General features: G+C 39.8%; 2 protein-coding genes and 1 long non-coding RNA gene across 8 annotated transcripts in view; 2 read left to right on the top strand and 1 right to left on the bottom strand.

The window, feature by feature from the left end:
- gbf1 (golgi brefeldin A resistant guanine nucleotide exchange factor 1) overlaps positions 1–21,589 on the bottom strand; it is a 65,925-nt gene that overhangs the window by 28,655 nt on the left and 15,681 nt on the right. For all 5 annotated transcript variants that reach the window (XM_028422627.1, XM_028422625.1, XM_028422626.1 and 2 more), the window contains exon 4: positions 177–308. In XM_028422627.1, coding sequence (XP_028278428.1) covers positions 177–308 — 132 coding nt within the window. The remainder of the gene's footprint in view (positions 1–176; positions 309–21,589) is intronic.
- LOC114446828 (uncharacterized) lies at positions 9,003–11,484 on the top strand. Its single transcript, XR_003671787.1, has 3 exons — positions 9,003–9,059; positions 11,131–11,187; positions 11,415–11,484. It is a non-coding gene; the product is annotated as an uncharacterized LOC114446828 (long non-coding RNA).
- On the top strand, positions 11,570–14,729 carry LOC114446827 (uncharacterized). Of its 2 annotated transcripts, none has more exons than XM_028422631.1 (4): positions 11,570–13,416; positions 13,522–13,590; positions 13,814–13,948; positions 14,496–14,729. In XM_028422631.1, the coding sequence occupies exons 1-4, from the start codon at positions 11,805–11,807 to the stop codon at positions 14,720–14,722; spliced, it is 2,043 nt and encodes a 680-aa protein (XP_028278432.1). In that variant the 5' UTR covers positions 11,570–11,804; the 3' UTR covers positions 14,723–14,729. The 2 variants fall into 2 exon arrangements, with proteins under 2 accessions (XP_028278432.1, XP_028278431.1); XM_028422630.1 differs by having other exon boundaries at positions 13,522–13,602.

Genomic DNA, 21,589 nt, shown 5'->3' with positions numbered 1-21,589 from the left:
CATGATGTTTGTTGAGTTATTGAGACATTGTGGCACTAACTAGACCTGCTTACTGTTGGTTAACAAGGAATCTTAGGCTAGCCGCTGCTGTCGGTCTTTCATTGTGGCACTAGGTACATATCCAAAAAGGGTAAGACGTTACAGAATAAATCCCTGCTGGTGTTGTGATTTCTCACCTATAAGGCCATAGGACAGGAACTTGTTGACAGAGGTAAGAGCGAGGCCTGTGATTGGTCCGGTGGTGTCCTCAGAGCGGACCACTTCTAGGAAGGGCCTCAGGAAAACATTGGGTTCAACATCTGACAGCTCTGAAGAGGAAGGGAAACACAAACACACAACATGAGATCACGGTAACTTATATGAAAAGATTCATGTAACCACAGCTGGAACAAGTCAATGTGAACACATAAAATACTGTTTATGATGTACAGTACTAATGGAGTTACTCTATGGCATGATGACAAGTAGAGTATTTTAAATAAACATTAAAAAAAATCTATACACTTAGAGGTATTTAAGGAGTTTGGTGAAAAGCTATAGTCAGGATGTGATTAGCCTAGCTAGCCCAATTTCTGGACTCCACCCACTTGTTGAAAATATTCATCTTAACACCTTACACACTGAAGGCGTTCTATTAACTTTGATTTCGATGCTAAAACACTAAAATAGACTTGCAAAATATCAGCATGCTAACATTGTCATCAGCATGTTAACATTAGCATATCTTCTCTGATAAGGACAGAAACAAGAATGATGAAAAGAAGTCAAATAAATAATGAGGTGTCATATCATAGAGAATGGAGCTTTGATGGCATTTCACTCTAGGAAACCTTTGTTCAATCCATCCTGACAACAGCCTCTCTCTTTCATGGGCGTCATGAGTGGGGGGGGGGGGGGGACCAAAATACAAAACAGGTAAAACAACAATGAGGAAAATTAGTGGAGTCACGCACACTGCTGCACTGCTGTGAGATTTTGTGGCAGAGGAGTGCTTGCCACAGCAATACCGTGAGGATTATGGCTTTCTTAAGAGCAGCTTCACTCCAGACAAGAAAAAACAACCTGGACATCAAAAGCGCTGAGGAGTGTCCAACCAATTTCCAAAAGCGCACATGTGACTGCTGTGCATTAGCGTGTGATATCCAATACCCCTGCGGCTTGTTTATAAATCAAATATGAAATTATTTGAAAATTTACACAGTCCCTTTATCAGCCGCCAGGTCACTTTAAGGCTTCACTCTCAAAAGCACTTTCTGAGTAATTGAATATTTTTTCATCTGGTGTTTTATTTTAGTTTTTGTCAAATCTGAAATCTTGGAGCAGTTTTAGTTTAAAGGGTGAAGGGTGAGACGGAGTAAATGTGAATTTAGCAACAAAAAATAAACATGAAAGATTTAATAAAAACACAGGAATTAAACAAAACAAATGGGTGTTAACTTCATCGAGTAAGATGGCTGCGCTGGTTTCATCTGTCCATCAGCTGCCAGAAAACTTTTTAAAAAGGGGTTTAGTGTCCCATTACTTTACAGTGTGAAAAAACATGTAGTAAGGGTGGAAGGAGGGTGCTCAAATGAATCTGTCAATAGATCCTGATGAAGACTTCATCAGAGGCGATCACCCTTTAAGTGCTATGGCTGCGTTCACAAAGACCACAGATTGGAAAACTCAATTGTGTTGTATTGATCCGACTGGCCATCGTGGAACACAGGGCTGACTGGAGCGGCCTGTCTGTGGCCACCACCAATCTTCTTAAATAAAGTCTAAATACAGGCTCTGCACTTCAACTCAATCTCCGAGGCTTGTGGAGTAGAGTGAAATAAATAACGACGGCTGTGGCCATGGTGAGGCAATCACTCTATAACTAGGTTGACCTCTGGCTGACATTGACAAAGTTTATAAAAAAAAAAAATGGATTAAAGTGGCTCACCCAGCCATGCATGTTGTCATCTAGGGGCTGCGATTGCTGGGTACAATTCCTGATTTAAGAGTGCATACAAGTCCAACTCGAGTTAGGCTTAATTGGTTAAAAAAAAAAGGTTTGTAAAATGAGCCCATTACGATTCACCATGAGCCTAATCCTTTCTACCTTTACCATGCTGGAGGCCCCATCTCTCTGCTTGGAGCTGTGGTGAGAGTATCCAGCCATGTGTGGATTACCTCTCCAAATGACCCCGCAATGAGAGGGAGGGGAGGCAGGGGTGGACCTTTGCCCCCAGGAGAGCACCTCAGGATGAGGCCGGCTCACCACAAAACAGAAGCCATCTTTAACACATGCACATGTATTGGCACTGGAGCAGAAAAGGCTTAGAACACGGGGAGCAGCAGATGCACCTTATTGTCCAGACAACAGGAGAAACATCAACTAATGAAACAGCATCTACAACCAGTCAAGACAACTGAGATGGGCATCTCGACATAAAACCTCTCCGAAAACGTTGTGAGGTCTTCTAAGCAGAGTCATACAAACAGACATAATCTTCAAGACTGAGAAGGTTAGGAAGTTACTTCAGTGGTCAACCTTTAAAAATGGAAGACAATTACATTCATAAAGTACTAGCGTAGCACCAGCTCTCTATATCTGACATCTATATTTTATTCATGTCCATTTGTGGTGGGTTTCAAACAAAAAGCAAATGATTTCAATGTTGTGCAGTGTGCGGTGTGCAGTGTGCGGTGTGCGTGACAGAATGTATGTGCCAGTGTGGGTTGTGTGTTTGTATTACAGAGGGATAGCCACAGTTTTATGAAAAAGTCGTACTGGAGATGAAGCCAAGATAAAGATTTTTATAGAGAAACACAAAAAGTGCTGCTATTTGGTTTGACACTGTTATAATCACAAAAGAGAGGAGTATGCTTGTGATTTGCTTTGGACTTAACATCAAACCTTTAATTGCATCACTTGTGTCTATGTGCACTTGGGAGGCTCACACATCATGTGTGCATGTAATTTCTAGTATATGCTAACAGTGAGCAGTCAACACGGCTGTGAAAATATTACACTACAAAGCACAGTGTGATCTTTTGTGTCTACCTCTTAATCGTTATTTATGACAACTATATTATATACACAATGGCAAACTATAGTTTCCAAGCTTTACTCAGTCTGCAACAAGTGAGCTTCAAGTGTGACAGCAGCAACAATCTTTTAGTATTTGTGCTCAGAACATTTACAGAATGATCAGGATGACAGACTGCCTGTCTTGTATAATATAATGAAAAAATGGCCGTGGGCTACAACAGAACGGACTCCTTCACTGAGGTCGGCCCTCTTATCAGATTTACACATTTACATTTTCTCATTTGATTCTTTGTGCTGCGTAACCTTTGAACTACCAAACTGACTGATGTACAGTAAACCAGGAGCGGGAGTTCTGTCATCGTCAGCCATCAATGTGCAGACACAAGCAGAAATCCAAAAAGAAACTCTCTGAGGAACATCAGCACAGCTCACACACACATCTCTATATTGACACAGATCACAAGCCTTCAGTGAACTACACCTTTCTATATGGTGCAACAGAGGCAGGAGGAGAATCAGCTCATACGGGAGGGGTGAATCCCCCTTTTTGACCGACGCAGCGGCCCAAAACCAAACACTGATGGTTATTGATCTGGACCTCGTCAGCTGCTAAAATTAAGAGTCGGGGTCCTTGGTTGTGATGCCTAGGCTCCTCGTGCTGAGGAGAAAGGCGACGCTTTAACAAGACCAGCAAGGCTAAATGAAATCCACAGAGAATTCTGCTGTTCATCTACTGAACAATGTCTTGCACGACAGTATTTTTATCCACCTGTCAGGAGAAGTTTGATAAATGTCAGCTCTCCTCAGCCCTCTGCCCCCCACCCTTGTTTCATTCATTCTTCCTTTCTGCCCTTGGTCCCTGTATTCTCCTGAATGAAATTGACACTTGTAGAAGGGGGCAATTAGGATGGAACAATGCTATAGAGCCACGTATGGTCATTTCATGGGGCCACAGTGGTATTTTATAGATGCTTGGAATGATGCCTCTGCACAACCTAAACAGGCAATTTGAAAGCTCTGGAGAAATTAAAACTTTTCCAAATGCTTGTGAGGATGGCTGTAATAGCTGCAGTAGGGGAGCATTTCCTTAAGGGCTACATGGAGTATATTTTTTTGCATTTTGTATTTACAAAAGCACTCGTACTGTGTCTTTGGAAGAAAAAGAAAGATTAGCAAGCACAGAAGTAATGGAATCCCAAGCACTTACAGGGTCCTAAAACCTAATCAATCACCACATCAATCAATCCAGACATGTCTTCACATTGCCTCTTAAGAAACTAAGGAAACAGCTGCAGACAAGTTTTGGCTTTCTTAACTCATTAAGTAGATTCATTAGATGAACACTTTGTAAAGCTGTTGACATTAGCCAATCACAGATACACTGATATCAACATACAGGTTGGCTGACAATCACTGAACTATGGTCAGGCATATGAATGATTGCGTACACACTACACAGTAACAGGGCTGATCCAGGTGGGATACATCAAGTGTCAGCAGCACGTGCACCGTGCTGTTACAGATGACACACAACAAATGCACAGAGCAACAACAGGTAGAGAGCCAAAAAGTCAGCTGTATGAAGGTATTTCAATCTTACTAAGCTAACAGGGTCAATGGCTGCTTGCAATATCCTCAAAAGGAAAAAGGAAAAAAATGTGATGTTTGATATACACAAAGCCCAGGTATCATTACAGTATGAAAAAATCCAATCAGTGCATTCCTACTCTATGCTGCAAGCTAGTCATTCTAACAACAAGTACATCTATTTAATATCAGTCAAATGCACCAAGATGATTAAAAGGTTCTCAAGATCATTCACTTTGAACTTAAATGTGGAATACACTATGTTTTAAACAAAGAAATAGCTAATTTCTTATTAGTATAGCAGATACGGTCATATTTTCTTCCCACTTATTAATATGATACAAATTTAAACATCATACAAAAAAGGCAACTGCTGCCATCTAATGTATTCTTTCGCTGTCTTTAGCTTTATGTGTTACGAGTTTTGTTTATTCAAAGTTTGATTGTGGTTCATTTAAAAATGTTTGGTCTTAAAATTCTACAGTGCCCATAAATGCCATTTTCAGCAGTTAATACAGAAAGAACCAAAAATATATTTGAAAAGTTGTAAACAAATTGTAAACAATTACGAGTATTTACGGCCTTGTACCAGTTTTTCTGAAATCAACATGTTTTTGTCTCACTCTAGCTGCTGCACCGAAAAAAAGTTACAGACTTTAAGAAATGACATGCAGATTTGAGACGGCTAGTAATCTCCAATAAGGCCGTGATTTGGCCGAGATGTGTTATTGTGTTCAAAGACAATATCTTTCAGCAGAATTGTGTTTTGTCTCAAAAAAGCAGAGCTAGTAAAATAAAGCAGGTGCATTCAAACAGCATGACTTCATTACCAAACCTTGCCCGGGCCACAGCCTGCTTGCCACTGTGCTGCTTTGCACCTGTTATCCTGTACATAAAATGTGTTTTCTATGCTGCATACTTTGCACAGAGACCACATTATTCCAGCAGGGAGCTGGCCCAGCCCCAACGTCCATTTAATGTGTTTCACAGTCTGCTGTCCCCTCTGTGATGGATGGGCATACTTTACGCTCAGTGTACTTATAAATAACGGATGTTTTATCATGCTGAATTAAAACCTGAGTGCACATGAGCATTTCTGTATTAATGCTTGCTGTTTGGGAGGAAAATATTTTGTAGCACTGAGCTTGAAGAAGTTATTATTTTTTTAGAGTTTTAAATAAACGGTTTTTCCTTCATGGCTTCATGGTTACATATCTTTGTCCTTCACAGGCACTGATAAAATAGGAGCTCTTTAAACATTTTTTTCAGTTGAATAAACCATAAATGCTGCCATCTAATCCAAATCATTACATTTCATTTTGATGCATAAGAGTTTGCTCGTAGAGTCACAGTGTGCTGCCCTTCAGATGAGGCAGGCTCGTATTATCACCTCTATTTCCAGAAAAACAAACAGTGGAGAGCAAGACGCACAATTTCCATCCCATCCTTTAACCATGTACCCTTGTCAATGTCACTGTGTGTCTTGGGTAGGATTCTGGGTGGGGGACGAAAGAGGGGGCACAAGGACAAAATCAGGAAAGCAATCAGGTGGGAAGGGGTGGGTGGTAATGAAGTGTGGAGGGCTTGAGGATGGGTCCAACATAAAATAAGAATACTGATGGCCTACATTTAGCGGTACAAACCAGAGCACAGGGGCAGGCTCGGACTTTATTTAACAAGCCTGTTGATTGATACAACCAACCAAAAGTTAAAGGACATTCATAAATATGTAATATAATATAATGTAATATAAGGAAATATTGTAGGCTGACATGGATTTTAGCAAAGAGATCGAAAATCTGAAGACAGATATCAGATATCAGCAGAATGTTTATAATCTAATGAGTATGTTGCTGTAGAACATTTAACTTCTGACAAACATCAATGTCATAGGATATTAAATGTTCAAATATTGTGTGTTAGCATTAATGAACTTAATAAAACACTGTTCCACAAACAATGAACATTAATTGTGACAAGAAGAAAAACCAAATGGCATCAAGGAAAATAGCTGATGAAACAAATAGGGCCAGCCGCCAGAATGTAAAATGTGGGGAGAGGATAGAGCCAACAGAAAGAAAGCTGTGGTGTGTGTGTGTAGGAGTGTGTGTGTGTGTGTGTGTGTAGGAGTGTGTGTGTGTGTGTGTGTGTGTGTAGGAGTGTGTTCTGGTAATCATCACCCTGTGGGGACTGCAGACTGTTTACACAGTCACGCAAAGGGGACCGGTTACAGAGTGGGGACCAAAAATGCGGTCCCCATAAGGATAACTGCTTTAAATCAATAAACAAGTTGTTCTAAAGGTGCCTGTGTGGTTTTTAGCTTTGGCCCAAAATGCATGTTTTTTGGTTAGTGTGTGTGTGTGTGGGCTTCAACCCTACGCCCCCTAACACTTTTTTGGTGCTACTACATTCCCTGCTTCTCACACACACTTCTTCCAAATATGGTTGGGTGCCGCCCACTTCCTGGTCCTCATTAGGAATGATTAGGAAAGCAAGGTGTTGTTTTCAGTGTTAAAGACCGAAAGCCGCATGGTGGATGATAAACCAGGTTATTTACTGCAATATTCCTCAAAGGAGCTGTCTCCTCTGTCCAGAGGTGAAAGTGAGAGATACAAGGTAAGCACATGTGCATAACAATTAATTATAAACATTAGATTGATGAAATAACTTTAGCTAGTAAGATTGCTAACTTCCCTGGTAGCTCTAAGTTGCTACAAGGCTTATTTCATGCTAACGTAAAGACTTGGATGATAACTCTGGGAGGTAATGTGGTTACATTTATTCAGTTAACATTGTAACGTATCTCTGTAATAGCTGTACTTTTCTCGGCTGAGGTCTTCATTTTGCATGGAATTAAAAACAACTACTGGGCATAAATTAAAGCAGCTTCATGCAATATCAAGAAATGTATTCATGAAATGTAAGTTATAGTAGAAATCATTTTAATTAATTGTGTGAGGCTACAGAGGGAAGATTTGAATGATTTTGTGAGAAATTTAATAGTTGATATATTGAGTGAGAGCTTTACTATATGACCATTGTACAAGAAGTACACAGAGGGTCTGTTCCTCAGGGTGTGTATCCATTTCAGTTTCAAATAGATAAATAAATGTACTGGTAATGTAAATAAAAGTCACACTAATTTGTAAAATCCTTTATGCAGTAGGAAATGCCACGGCGTGTAAGCCCTCTTAATGATGCCTACCATCATGTTGCTACAAAGACTGACAAAACAGCCAAACTGGAAGTCAGGTATATTGACACAGTGAAAGGTAAGGTGCAGTCTTTCGTGATTGATCAGTTAAAAAGCTACATAACTTATCTGCTGTACATCTAATACTAAACAAAGTACATTAACTAAACACTGATTTGCAGTGCAGTTTCTGTGTCATTCTCATCCGTTGTATGTAAGTGGTATGTTCTTTTAGTACATATGAGCATAGACGATTTTAAAATAGAATAACTGTGAGGTTTTTGTTTTGTCTTTTACAGGGCGTGGTGTGTTTGCTAAGGGTCCAATTAGCAAAGGAGATTTTGTTGTTGAATATAGAGGAGATATGATAAGTGATGATGAGTCTCAGAGAAGAAGAAGACTTTACCACAGATCATGTCAAGGATTTATGTTTGATTTCAACTGGAGGGAAAAGATATGGTGGTAAGACAACTAAGATATGCTCCTTGTACACAATGCTGCAACATGTAAAAAATACTGAAAAAAATAAATTCCTGTTCTCGTTTTCATCTTTTCAAGCATTGATGCCTCTAGAGAAGATGGATCCTTCGGGCGCCTTGTTAATGATGATTACAAACATCCGAACTGCAAGATGAAAAAAATCAAGGTGAATGAAAAACCACACCTCTGCCTGTTTGCCTTGAATGACATTAAAGAAGGAGAAGAGATCACTTATGACTATGGAGGCGAAGACTACCCATGGAGAACACAGGTATGTTAGTATAAACTGTATAAAATGGCTCATAATGTTGCAGAAAGATAAAATATATGTCTGCTTTTCTTCAAGTAAAAGTTCAAGTAAAATGAATGGGGAGATAAGGACAAATAAAACCATGCTGACAGAAAACTTAAAAACAAAAGCGTTAAACACAAACTGAGTATTCTTAGAGGAACAAGAGGCATGGCAGTATGAAATCACACACAACTTAATGTGTCAGATATGATACTGCAAACATTTACCAGCTGCCAATTACTGCCAAATATAATGCCAAAATGAAACCCCCTTGGGATTAAGTATTTATGATTCTGACTCTGATTAAAACATGAAATGAAATGCTGAATTCTCTGCATTTTATGAAATGGAGAGAAATGGACATAAAACGACAAAAATGTAAACAGACTGCCAGCATTGCTCCGATTATGGATGACTATAATCATCCACTGTCACTACCAGAGACTGACATTGATAATGGGACCTGTCCCAGCAGCACTGATCAACAGGTACAGTCATGTGTGTTCCTTACGTCTAATCCTTCAGTGTATTTGTGGTCAAAGGTTAAATTTTTTTAAATCATTTTAAAGAAGTTAATGTGGTAGTGGAAGACTGTTTTTGTGGAAATCTAGTGATAATCATTACATCTAAACAATTTTCTATAATGAATACAGATGGTCAGTGGTAGAAGAATGTTCAGGGTTGATCTGAACATTTACAAATGTTTGTTTCTTTGTTAATTCTTACTCTAAAATGGACACTTACGGGGTCCCCACAAGACACACACATGTACTCACACTCTTTTAGTAGACCTTTTGATTTGGGGCAGAAACTGGACAAACTGGTCCCCATAAGGAACTTTATCACTGTGTGTCAAATGTCCCCACAAAGGACACATTCTTCACAGTGTGTAAGCACAGAGACTGGTTGTTAGAAGCAGATTTTATAATGTAAATTTCATGTTTTCTATATGAATTCTGGTCCAGATCAGTATACGTCAGTTTAGTGATGCAGTTTAAGTAAATATTTTTCCTTATTTGCATATTTCAGTACATTAGTGCTTAATTTCAGCATTTTGTTATCTTGTTTCATGTTATAAAATATTGTAAATATGTCTTTACAGACTGCCTTCATTGAACTTGTTCCCGTGGCAACGGATGACACCCCTCTTCCCTCACTACAAGAGACTGACATTGATAATGGGACCTGTCCCAGCAGCACTGATCAACAGGTACAGTCATGTGTGTTTCTTACATCTAATCCTTCAGTGTATTTGTGGTCAAAGGTTAAATTTTTTTAAATCATTTTAAAGAAGTTAATGTGGTAGTGGAAGACTGTTTTTGTGGAAATCTAGTGATAATCATTACATCTAAACAATTTTCTATAATGAATACAGATGGTCAGTGGTAGAAGAATGTTCAGGGTTGATCTGAACATTTACAAATGTTTGTTTGTGTCTTAATTCTTACTGTAAAAAGGACACTTACGGTGTCCCCACAAGACACACACATGTACTCACACTCTTTTAGTAGACCTTTTGATTTGGGGCAGAAACTGGACAAACTGGTCCCCATAAGGAACTTTATCACTGTGTGTCAAATGTCCCCACAAAGGACACATTCTTCACAGTGTGTAAGCACAGAGACTGGTTGTTAGAACCAGATTTTATAATGTAAATTTCATGTTTTCTATATGAATTCTGGTCCAGATCAGTATACGTCAGTTTAGTGATGCAGTTTAAGTAAATATTTTTCCTTATTTGCATATTTCAGTACATTAGTGCTTAATTTCAGCATTTTGTTATCTTGTTTCATGTTATAAAATATTTTAACTATAAAATATGTCTTTACAGACTGCCTTCATTGAACTTGTTCCCATGGCAACAGATGACACCCCTCTTCCCTCACTACAAGAGACTGACATTGATAATGGGACCTGTCCCAGCAGCACTGATCAACAGGTACAGTCATGTGTGTTCTTTACATCTAATCCTGCAGTGTATTTGTGGTCATGGGTTACATTTGTATCATTTTGAAGACGTTAATGTGGTAATGGAAGACTGTTTTTGTGGAAATCTAGTGATAATCATTACATCTAAACAATTTTCTATAATGAATACAGATGGTCAGTGGTAGAAGAATGTTCCGGGTTAATCTGAACATTTACAAATGTTTGTTTGTGTCTTAATTCTTACTCTAAAATGGACACTTACGGGGTCCCCACAAGACACACACATGTACTCACACTCTTTTAGTAGACCTTTTGATTTGGGGCAGAAACTGGACAAACTGGTCCCCATAAGGAACTGTATCACTGTGTGTCAAATGTCCCCACAAAGGACACATTCTTGATAGTGTGTAAGCACAGAGACTGGTTAGAAAAAAGTACTCTTATTACTTAATCTATTAATTGTTTTCTCATATTGGTAATATGTATCTCATCTAAACAATAGTTTAAAAAATGTTTTATCCGCATATCACATATGTGCTTATTAATTTGAGTATTTTGTCATTTAATTTTGATTTTTGTTTTACTGTACTTGAGATAAAATGTCATTTATACTTTCTTTTTCTGACAAAGTTTTGTAATGAAGATGAGATTGAGGTACCAAGACTGAGACGCACCAAAAGTGTCATAGTAAGTTCTTAATTTTGTACTATCAATCATTTCTGTTTCTCCTAATTCATTTATTTAAAATCATCAAGTGACTTGTGAAGTCTAATCTGAGAAAGAATAAACGATCACCTTTTTTAAAATTTCTACGTTTTACAAACAATATATATAACAATTATATATCTTAATTTACTTCAATCATTTGTGATCATAGTACAGCTCTACGTATTCATAATATTTTTTCTTTTCAGATGAAAGACATAGATCTTGAAGATTCCCCAGAACTATATGATACAACATCAGGAAGTGCTGATGATTACATTCCAGATACCACATGTGAAAGTGATAGTGACACTGACACTGGCCTTAAAGCAAACACAAGGACAACACGCCGGTCTGTTGATGAAAAACTGGAGGATTCCAGGTCAGGAAGTTCCCCTGTCTGTGACACCACAACACCATACCAAATCACTGCTGACAGAGTTTCTCTGCCATCTGATGACACTGAAGCAGAAGAGGAGCCTTCTTCAAGTCAGGCTGTAAATGACTGCATAGTTGTTAGCACATGCCAAAAAAGAGGGGGAAAAAGAGTGTATGACAAGAGGCACTACTGCTTGTATTGCAGTAAGCCCAATGCCAAGATGGCAAGGCATCTAGAACGTGCACATCAAAATAAACCCGATGTAGCCAAAGCGATAAGCTTTCCAAAGGGTTCCAAAGAGAGAAGAAAACAATTAGATCACATTCGCAAGAAAGGAAACTTTGCACATAATGCTGCTGTTATTGAATCAGGAAAAGGGGAACTAGTTCCCTCTAAACGACCATCTAAAGAAGCACAGGGAAATGACTTCATGCACTGTGCATACTGTCAAGGATTGTTCAAAAGAAAAGTCCTTTGGCGACATATGCGTCATTGTACACTTAGACCAGGATCTGTTGCAACCAAACCTGGAAAGAACCGTGTTCAGTCCATGTGTACATTCACAGGACCTGTTCCAGGCCATATCAGTAAACATCTGTGGAAGGTGATCAGTGCCATGAATCCTGACCCAATCACAGACATAATAAAAAGTGACCGGGTCATTATTGATGTTGGACAGCACTTGTTAAACAAAGGCGGCACATCAGCCAAGAATCAACAGAATGTACGAGAGAAGATGCGAGAGATGGGTAGGCTGATTAACAACGCCAGAAGAGTCACCACCTTAAAAAAAATGGAAGATCTCATAAATCCAAAAAAGTATATGGAGACTGTTGCAGCTGTTAGGGCTACATGTGGGTATGACAGTGAGACAAACAAGTTCATGATTCCATCACTAGCAAACAAACTTGGGAACACGCTGGTTAAAGTAAGCAAACTTTTAAAAGCTCAGGGTTTAATCTCAGACAACAAAGACCTTGTGAAGATGGCCAGTGACTTTCAAGAGGTCCATCAGGAAAAGTGGAATGAGATGATTTCAGCTACAGCACTGAGAAACATCAGAGAAGCAAAGTGGAATGTTCCCACACTCATGCCTTTCACTGAGGATGTCCAGAAACTGCATGCGTATCTCAGTCAAGTGCAGGAAGAGTGGTACAAGTCACTCTCTGAAAACCCCTCCACAAAAGCCTGGATGGAGCTGTCAAAGGTGTGTTTGTCCCAGATTATTCTCTTTAACCGGCGCAGAGAAGGAGAGGTGGCGAGCATGCCATTATCTGCATTTTCATCAAGAGACACATCTGATCCACATGAAGATGTGGACTGGGCACTCTCTGAAGTGGAAAAGAAACTCTGCAGACACTTTTCAAGGATCATCATCAGAGGAAAACGAGGTCGCCCAGTTCCAATCCTCCTGACTCCAAAAATGCTTCAAGCATTAGAACTCCTTGTTGAGCAAAGAGAAGCTTCTGGTGTTTTAAAAGACAATGGCTACATGTTCGCAAGACCAGAAGCTATGACACATTTCCGAGGTTCAGACTGCCTCCGTGGCTTTGCACAGATGTGTGGTGCAAAGTGTCCCAAGTCACTGACATCCACCAGACTGCGAAAGCACGCTGCAACCCTTTCAACAGTGCTGAACATGACAGACACAGAGATGGACCAGTTGGCCAACTTTCTTGGACATGACATAAGAATCCATCGTGAATTTTATCGACTCCCTGAGAAGACATTGCAGCTTGCCAAGATCAGCAAACTTCTAATGGCACTCGAGCAGGGAAGACTCGCTGAGTTTCATGGAATGAACTTGGATGAGATTGGGATAGATCCAGATGGTGTGTTATTTTACTATTTTATGTACCTTTATGTAGTTTACATCTGTTCCTTCAAGTTTACTTTGGTAAGCTGTACTTCATACATTTTTTTTGTTACTTCAACAGAAAAAGTTGTTGACTGTGACGAGGAAGACCGGAACATTCAGGAGGAAAACTGTTCATCTACTGTTGATGGTCTGTACTGCAGTAAGGGTTGTCAAACATACCTCTCTGTTGTTATAAGCGTTCTTTCATTGCAGTCCTGGTGTATAAAAGGATTTCAGCAGTCTTGGTTAGTAAGCTCACTAATAGTTGTTTCATTGACTGTAATTGGTAGGTAGAAGATCAATCATCATGAAAAAAATCATTTATCCACTGTATCTCTTACTTATTTATTTTGTTTGGTTATTTTCCACAGAACTGGACACAGAGGACACACCACTTCATACTGAAGGTAATGAAATTACACCACCACCTCCTAAGAGATGCAGACCACTACCATCAGGTGATGCAACACCCTCAGGAGACAGTATTCTCATGTCTTTTTCCAAGGGTGAGCCCATCACAGTCTTCTCTTTCATTTACTTCCTCAACAGTTTCAAAACCTTATTTAAAATGCAACTCTTTAACCTGCCATATTCAGTCAGCAAAATCAAAATTCAGGTGACTTGATTGTTTTGATAAAATGTATTAAACTACAAAGACACAAACTTTGACATTATTACAGACATAAAATGAAAGAAACAACTGAGGCAACAAATTCTTCTTTTGTTGTGCATAAATCTTAAAATCTCAATGCTCAGAAACCTAGTCCATAGTTATTGATGGAATTAAATGCTTCGATATAGTTTTTTTTTGTTTTTTTAATCAAATCTTTATTATTTCATTAATGTCTAAAAAAATACCCACTGCAATAGCTGGATTTAACAATTTTCTTTTTCATTTGCTTTGCAGAATCCACAAATCAGTATTCTTAATTTGTAATTTCATTCACATGTAAAGTGAAGATAATTTTGCATATACTGTACTTTTGGCATTTATATTCATTTCTGAATTCCAGCTTACACTGTTACACTTACACTCAATTACAAATGTTGCAGGTAAAACTGTCCCAAAGAAGAAATCCCCCTGGCAGCAAACTGAGGTGCAAGCAGTGGAGAGGCACATGAAACAGTTCATCACATCTTGTATTGTACCAGCAAAGAGTGATTGTGAGAAGTGTTTGAGGAAGGAACCCGAAGCTCTTAAGAATCGGGACTGGCAGAACCTGAAATTCTATGTTTACAACCGCATCACAGCCTACAAAAGGAAACTGCAAGATAAATAAAATTGAACTAAGGTCATGTTCTTCAGTTTAATATATATATGTATATATATATATATATATGTTGAAATTTTTTTTGAATAATAGTTAAATTAAAGGTTCATCTTTGATATTAAAATTGTGAGTTGGCTGTTTTGGGTATACATAGTGGTTAGAAGTATATTCATTATAGTGGCCTGGTTAGTAGTGGATAGCTGGTCCTGGTATAACAGGATTTGCAATAACATTTATCATAGTTTTTTTAGGTTTCTGTACTGGTGAAAAGATACCTTTACACTGCTTTATCTACTAATAACTTTTAGGTTTTAAGGGAGTTAAAACTGAAAAATAATAATGTCCCCACAAATACATGGGAACCTGTGTGAAATATGCAAATAATATTCAAATTAGGTCCCCATCAACCACGTTGACTCGATTTTTCACAGGTCCCCATTTATGATGGGGAAAACATTATTTCATAATTTCAGCAATTTAAAGGCGTGTATTTGCTAACACAACAGTGCTTTGTGTACCTGATTTTTTTCAATGCTCTAGGAGGTCTAGAAAGGCAGGTCCCCGCAGTTGATGTTCAGAAAGTTGGTCCTCATTACCCATGGAAACCAGTATGTGTGTGTGTGTGTGTGTGTAGGAGTGTGGAGTTATCGTCCTTATTTGTTTCACCTGCTGCACTCCTTCAGCTCCCCACTAATGGCATTCCCATGGGGTGGGAGAGATTCCAGAAACCACGCACTGTACAGTCCGACTCTACTGTGTTCACACAAGACACAATACACCACTGCCACAGAGGCTCACACTGCAACTGCAGTCTGACGGGAATAACACTAGGAACGAACTGCTGTAGTTGTTTGAAAAACTGCTGTTGAAGGGATAAGGTCAGAGGAAACAGTTCACTATTAGACTGTAACTAAGTGTTTTACATTCAGAGCTTTTTTCATAGTGAACACTCAAAATCAACCAACAATAACAATGACCACATGTCTAAATAACTTATAATGCTTGTTATTATTTGAACTTCTTTATTATTGGGTTGTAGACTCTCATGCTTATGACAGAGCACCAAAATAGGCGTTTGAATAAAAGCACATACCTACACATACATATTAAGCAGCATTTGTTCAGCACTAACGTTGGCCCATAAACATCATATGAAAGAACGATCATTAATGTGGCTGCAGCTCCACTATATGATACACATCTTCTCCGGTAAGACAAAGTCTGCAACAGGCCCGCCTCATCAATATTAATATCAGATGTACTCAACACTTATGCATTATAACTCACTGGCCAATCTATGGTAGCACATTGGTGTCCGTTTGTGTCGTTCTCTGTGTACAGAGAGTAAAGGAAAAAGCAATTCAACCAACGCAGTAGCTACAGAGACACACTTCCAGGCATTCCTCCAACATGCTAACCCTGAATTTCTCTTCAACTTATGATAAAACACGTAGGCTGAATGCTATCTAATTAAACAGTTCGCTTGAAAGAGGAACGCAAATGAAGTGCAGACAGACTGACAATAGCCATATATTATCTCTGAAGCTTTACATATCACCTAGGCAAAGGCAACACACAGTCATGCTAAAGGATTCACACATGCTGGCATTAGCTCAGGTTTTGCTGGTAAGTTGAATTTGATCAAATTAATTTTCCACGTGTAAGTGTGTATTACTGACTAATGGTTGTAAAATATCCTCAGGAATGTAAACTACATGCAGGATGGTAGAAGTCAGTGGAAAGCCTAGTCATCCATTTTCATCCCTGCCTTGGTGTGCAAACCCCTCATTTGAATGTAACCATTCACAGCACAGCTCATCAGTATTAATAGGCTGATACCACTGTATTTAGACGTGATGCTCGCTTTATACCCACCCAGCATTGACAGCAAATCCTCTGTGTGTGTTTAATAAATCGCAGCAGTTAGGTGGGACGGCTTAGTCTCAAGTCACCTAATGACTATATTATGAGCCACAGCATTAAGAGGGATTAATACTAATCTTGGCTGTTTCAGTTTACCCTGGGCTGAAGGGGTGGGTGGTTTGAGGGGACAGGGGAACACAGCAGCGATGTGTGTGTGTTCCCCTGGCAGGCAGCTAGTCAGCTACTTCCTAAACATTACAAAAGTGCATTACTGAGTAGGTTTTGCATGCTGATCACCGCCAAAGGGAAACCCAGGATGATGATCCATCTTCAGGACTACGTGCTGTGTAGTTAGTCCACAGAGCATACATCATGATGGGTAAAGGATCAGTTCCCTGTTTCTTTCATTCAACTTTAAGACAGCTAATCTAACCAAATTGGGAAAAATCAGCATTTTTAATTATTAAATTAAACTTTTAAGGTTGCCTGTATAAGTTTCCAATGAAGGTTGTTTTGGTAATGATTCCCATATACTACAGCTAATTAGGCACCACAGAAAATGAGAAAGTACACGGCACACCTGGCATGATGAAATAAAACGTGTATGTTCTGCAAACCTCGGCTCACACATGTTACTCCAGGTCCTGCTTCAGAACCATCAGCTGGTCTAGCTACATTACTTATTGTCTGCCTACCAGACAAATAGCTGTGTAACATAGGTCTATGGGGATTTTTCTGTTTTAAGACCCACTGCATTTGGACTGCTGATGGCAGCCTCTGCGTCCATTATTTGCCTTCACTTGAGATGCAATAAAATCAAGCTATAATGACGTCAGCTACATATCATAACAGCACATTCCGCAATATACAGACGCAAGCCTAGCATGCAAGCTCTCTATATGCAACAAGTTGGCCCTCGCCATGGCAACACATGGTGACTTTCGAACAACAGAGGCTTGCAGGGGACATTTCTAACTGTTGATGCCACACAGGCTCCATGGCGGGGAAACATTAAAGCCTATCGGGTTTATCCCCCCTGGGGCACTGAATTGCCCCGCTCAGAGTGGTTGGAGATGTCCCGAGCTGGCTTAGCAGACCAAGGCGACAACTGTCATAAATTACTCCCCTGTGGGCTTGCATGTCTGCCATACTAGAAACAGCTTTAGAAAAACTCAGGAGCAGCAGAGCTGGATCTGAGAGAGCACTGGATCAGACAAACTGCTGCAGTATTTGTTCACCTTTATACAAAGGAGGTGTGAGAATATTTTTGAAAATTGTGTATTTTCAGTTGCACAACCAACAAATATATCAACAAGTAAATTATTCTAATAAAAGTGGTCAATCACATTAAAATAAGCTTCCGAACCCCGCCACTGTCTGCATCTGTGAAATCACAGTTTCCTTGTTTTTCTTAGCGTGTCAACTCGAGGAGGGGCTGAGAGGCTGAAGAGGAGAAAAAAATGAGCCACTTCACCGCTGTTCACATGGCAGCTCACTTCCACTGATGTATAAAGTGCACTTCCCCAGGGCTTGCTGTTTGTCATAAAACATCTTTCAGCACATAATTTACCCAAACTTGAGAGGCAAAAAGGACAAAAAGAGGAACACAAACATAATTTACTAAAGGGGTGTAGGATTGTAATACTGAGGCTGTTTGCCAGGAGTGCAGTAATTCTAAACCAAGCTGCAGTAGTGCCTCAAAAGATACTGTGCCGTAATGTCAGACAGCTGAGCAAATGGGATGGGGTCCAGGGAGTGCATTATCTTTATGAATTCATGACTAAATTTTCTACTTGTCAGAGGCGTATGTGTTTGTAAACACATTGTCTGCGTCCTGCTCTTTAGAAAGAACATACAGTGTCTTTGTTATTAGATGTCTATTTGCACTATTGCTCAAGTAAGAAGAGAAACTGCTGTGCACAACCATTCAAATGAACACCAAACATCTGGAAATGCAAACTTGTAGGCATGAGATTAAAAAAAAAAACTTTAAAGTGAACAGATATAGTAGAGTTTATAGTTTCCAGTTATTCTGGCTTACGCTATAGGCTTCACAAGTATTAGCTCCAGACCACAAAACAGAGGGCCTCTCACTCAATGTTCTACACAACAAAAAAGTGAAAAGGTGCTAGTGTCAAAACAAAAGTCGGAAAACCTTCCTATACTTAGTTAAAAGTATTTTTTTTTCAAAGCAACGCTCACGTAAAAATTCAACGTAACAAAACCGAAAGATGCGCACAGCTCAATATATTCCATTTATTTGTATATCAAACATGTCGACAAATTCTTTCCCATAAAGTTGGTTTCTGCAGTGCAATGTGTCTCCCTCACACCAGGCTCGTTCTGCACACGCAAGGCTGCGCCTATCCAATCCGACTGGCATCACGGCCATGGAATGCTGAAGTCCACATTTTTCCCATTCAGCAAGGAAAAACTGCCTTTCAAAGCCAATCAGCTAGAAATGTTGCTTTGTTTTTATTTTCGACTGAACTTCCTGGAACCTATTATGGAGCTGTCAGGGATGTATATTTAGCTATGGCAACATAGGGCCTCCTCGCCCCCTTGCGCCACTGGTCATGTCACCTCTGATAAACAGAAAAACAATTGGTTATCCCTTTTGTCACCTTTAAAGAAAATGGCCTGGGTTGTGTGTCTGTGGGTGTTGGTATGGTGTCTGTATGGCTAAATGCAACATTTCTGTAAACAAAAGCAGAGAGGTGTTCAGTCAGTGTACACCATATACATTATTATCTATCTCTACTTATTTTGCTTACAAATCACTGAAGTGACACCATTAACATCTGAGATACTCTGTCTAATCTCTGGATTAGTAGTGATACAGCTATATATGGAGGATTAACAGAAGTACAATTCAAGGACTAAAATTTTACAGTCTTACAAATGCCAACAAAAAAAAATACGGTAGCACTTTTTGAGAGTGTATAGACCATAATAGACCAGAAAGATCTACCATAAAATACACAGAAACAAAATGTGCTGGTTGGGCAAGTGTCCCTGCACCAAATGTAGTGCGTGTTTATCCAATTTCAGCTGAATGTGGTGATAAGTTATTTGACCATAACCTAATTCTAAATGTCATGATGATATGTGAATACTAACACCTGTAACATTAGCTTATTTTAGCTAGCATGTTATCCGCAGCGTGGATTCTAGAGATGCTGTCAAACTAAAAGCTGGACTTCCACATTTTTGCATGCAGGTCAGGGACTTAGTAACTTAATGCCAGACTTTGATAGGCCACATATATGGGCAACACAGTGTAACATAGGCACTAGAAAGAGGCAGCAACACCACAAAGTCATGTACTGCAGGGAGAGCAGCGTAGAGTTCACTGGTACTGGGCAGGGGTGGCTGGTGGGAGTGCTGTCTGCAGCAGCTGGTTTCTTTGGGGGACAAGCTTTGTAATGTTACAGGAAAGATTTGAGCCACACATGGACAGGAGAGTGCTGGATACAAACTTCATGATCCCCAATAGAAACAGGGAAAAATAAACAAAACTGCAGAGGTAGCACTGGGTGTGAGTGACGGCAACAGCAATGTTGTTACCGTGTGAAAACAAAGAAGAATACACATTTTATAACATTCCTATTGGCAGACTCAGTGCCTGTTTGTTATCGCAGGTATTATTGGTGCGACGCTGGCTTCGATAGGACATCAACAACATGCATTTACTGCATTTCCTTCTTTTATATTTATATTTACTGATGGAAAAGAAGAGTCATGTCATTTGTTTTTACGTCCCTAAAAGTAGTTACTTGTGTATGTACAGATACAGAATAAAGCCCAGACCCATACATCTGTGGTGTTGAGTTAAGAGGAATCTGTACACTGAGCCCAGGATTAGTTTGACCTATACTTGACGTCCAAACAGTAACATTGATGCCCGCTAGTTCACAAGTTCATTCCCCCTTGACCTCTCCGTCTAACACTCTACCACCCCACATACACAACGACACCTCAAGTCCACGCAACCCAACCACCCAGGGGATGCCGCCACGGCACAAGCCCGTCCAGCTCGTAAATTTAGTAACATTTCACCACTCACGACAGGCTTAGCTCCTGCCAGTTTTGCAGGAATTTTTACAGTTTAAAACCAACGCAGAAATATCTGCATAGCTGGGATGGCTGCTAGCTGCCTTGAGCAGCCAGGCGCTGGTCAGACTGGGAGGAGGCAGAGCCCCGAGTGTTGTTCCTTTCACACAGGGATTATGAAATACAATGGACAAATCTAGGGATAAATATCTCCAACTGCTATTTCACAACAATATTACCACCTGTGGGGATACCATAGATGGACCAGACGAATTTTGTCTGGTGTGAACCATAAACTAAAACTAAATTAGATGTACAGTCATGTTAAGTATAACAGAAGTTTTACTTCATTTTTAGCTGCATGCAACGTTTTTTTTTGTTCAGAACTTATATCTGAGTCCAGTCTGAGCACTGACAACACAAAACAGTACTCTTCTAACCTTAGTTGTCTGCAAACCAGACAAATGAAATCACTAAGCCTACGCAGTCACTGTGAAAAAAAAACAACAGTGGGGCAGAGCAGGGAGGGAACATGGTTGTAGATACTGGCAGGTCTATTTTGCTTTCAGAGCAATCAACACCTTCTTGTTGTCCCAGGTTGTTAGCATGTCTCGTCGTCAGCTGCACTGGGCCACAGCGGCCTGCTCGGCTCCCTCCGCTGTCAGCAGGGTGGCTTTTGTCAAAATTTGTTATCAGCGGTGCTGATCCTATTCTATTTAAGAAGGGGTGCGTCAACTGCTTTAAAGCACTCCTGCTGCATGTGTCACCTCTTTTTGATTCAATATTTCTGCTTTGAAATGTAGCCAGTTGTTTAATCACACTCACCCCTCTTGTGCCCACCCCACCCTACCCACACATCCATTACCCACTAGCACGCCTGTCCTCCTTTACCCACCAGTCACCCTCCCGCTGTCCCTCAACAAGAATTTTTTTGACCCATGTCACCTTTACAGCACACAC

The sequence above is a fragment of the Parambassis ranga genome, chromosome 15 (assembly GCF_900634625.1).
Source record: "Parambassis ranga chromosome 15, fParRan2.1, whole genome shotgun sequence".
Taxonomy (NCBI): Eukaryota; Metazoa; Chordata; class Actinopteri; family Ambassidae; genus Parambassis; species Parambassis ranga.
The sequence above is the reverse complement of the archived record's forward strand: the minus strand, read 5'-3'. Positions and strand labels throughout refer to the sequence as shown.

Bases quoted from the DNA above. Each gene is read 5' to 3' on its own strand.
- LOC114446827 (XM_028422630.1), top strand. From the start codon at position 11,805: ATGGCAAGGCATCTAGAACGTGCACATCAAAATAAACCCGATGTAGCC. The intron at 13,417-13,521 runs GTGTGTTATTTT...TTACTTCAACAG, and splicing joins GATTGGGATAGATCCAGATG to AAAAAGTTGTTGACTGTGAC. The intron at 13,603-13,813 runs GTAAGGGTTGTC...TATTTTCCACAG, and splicing joins TGTTGATGGTCTGTACTGCA to AACTGGACACAGAGGACACA.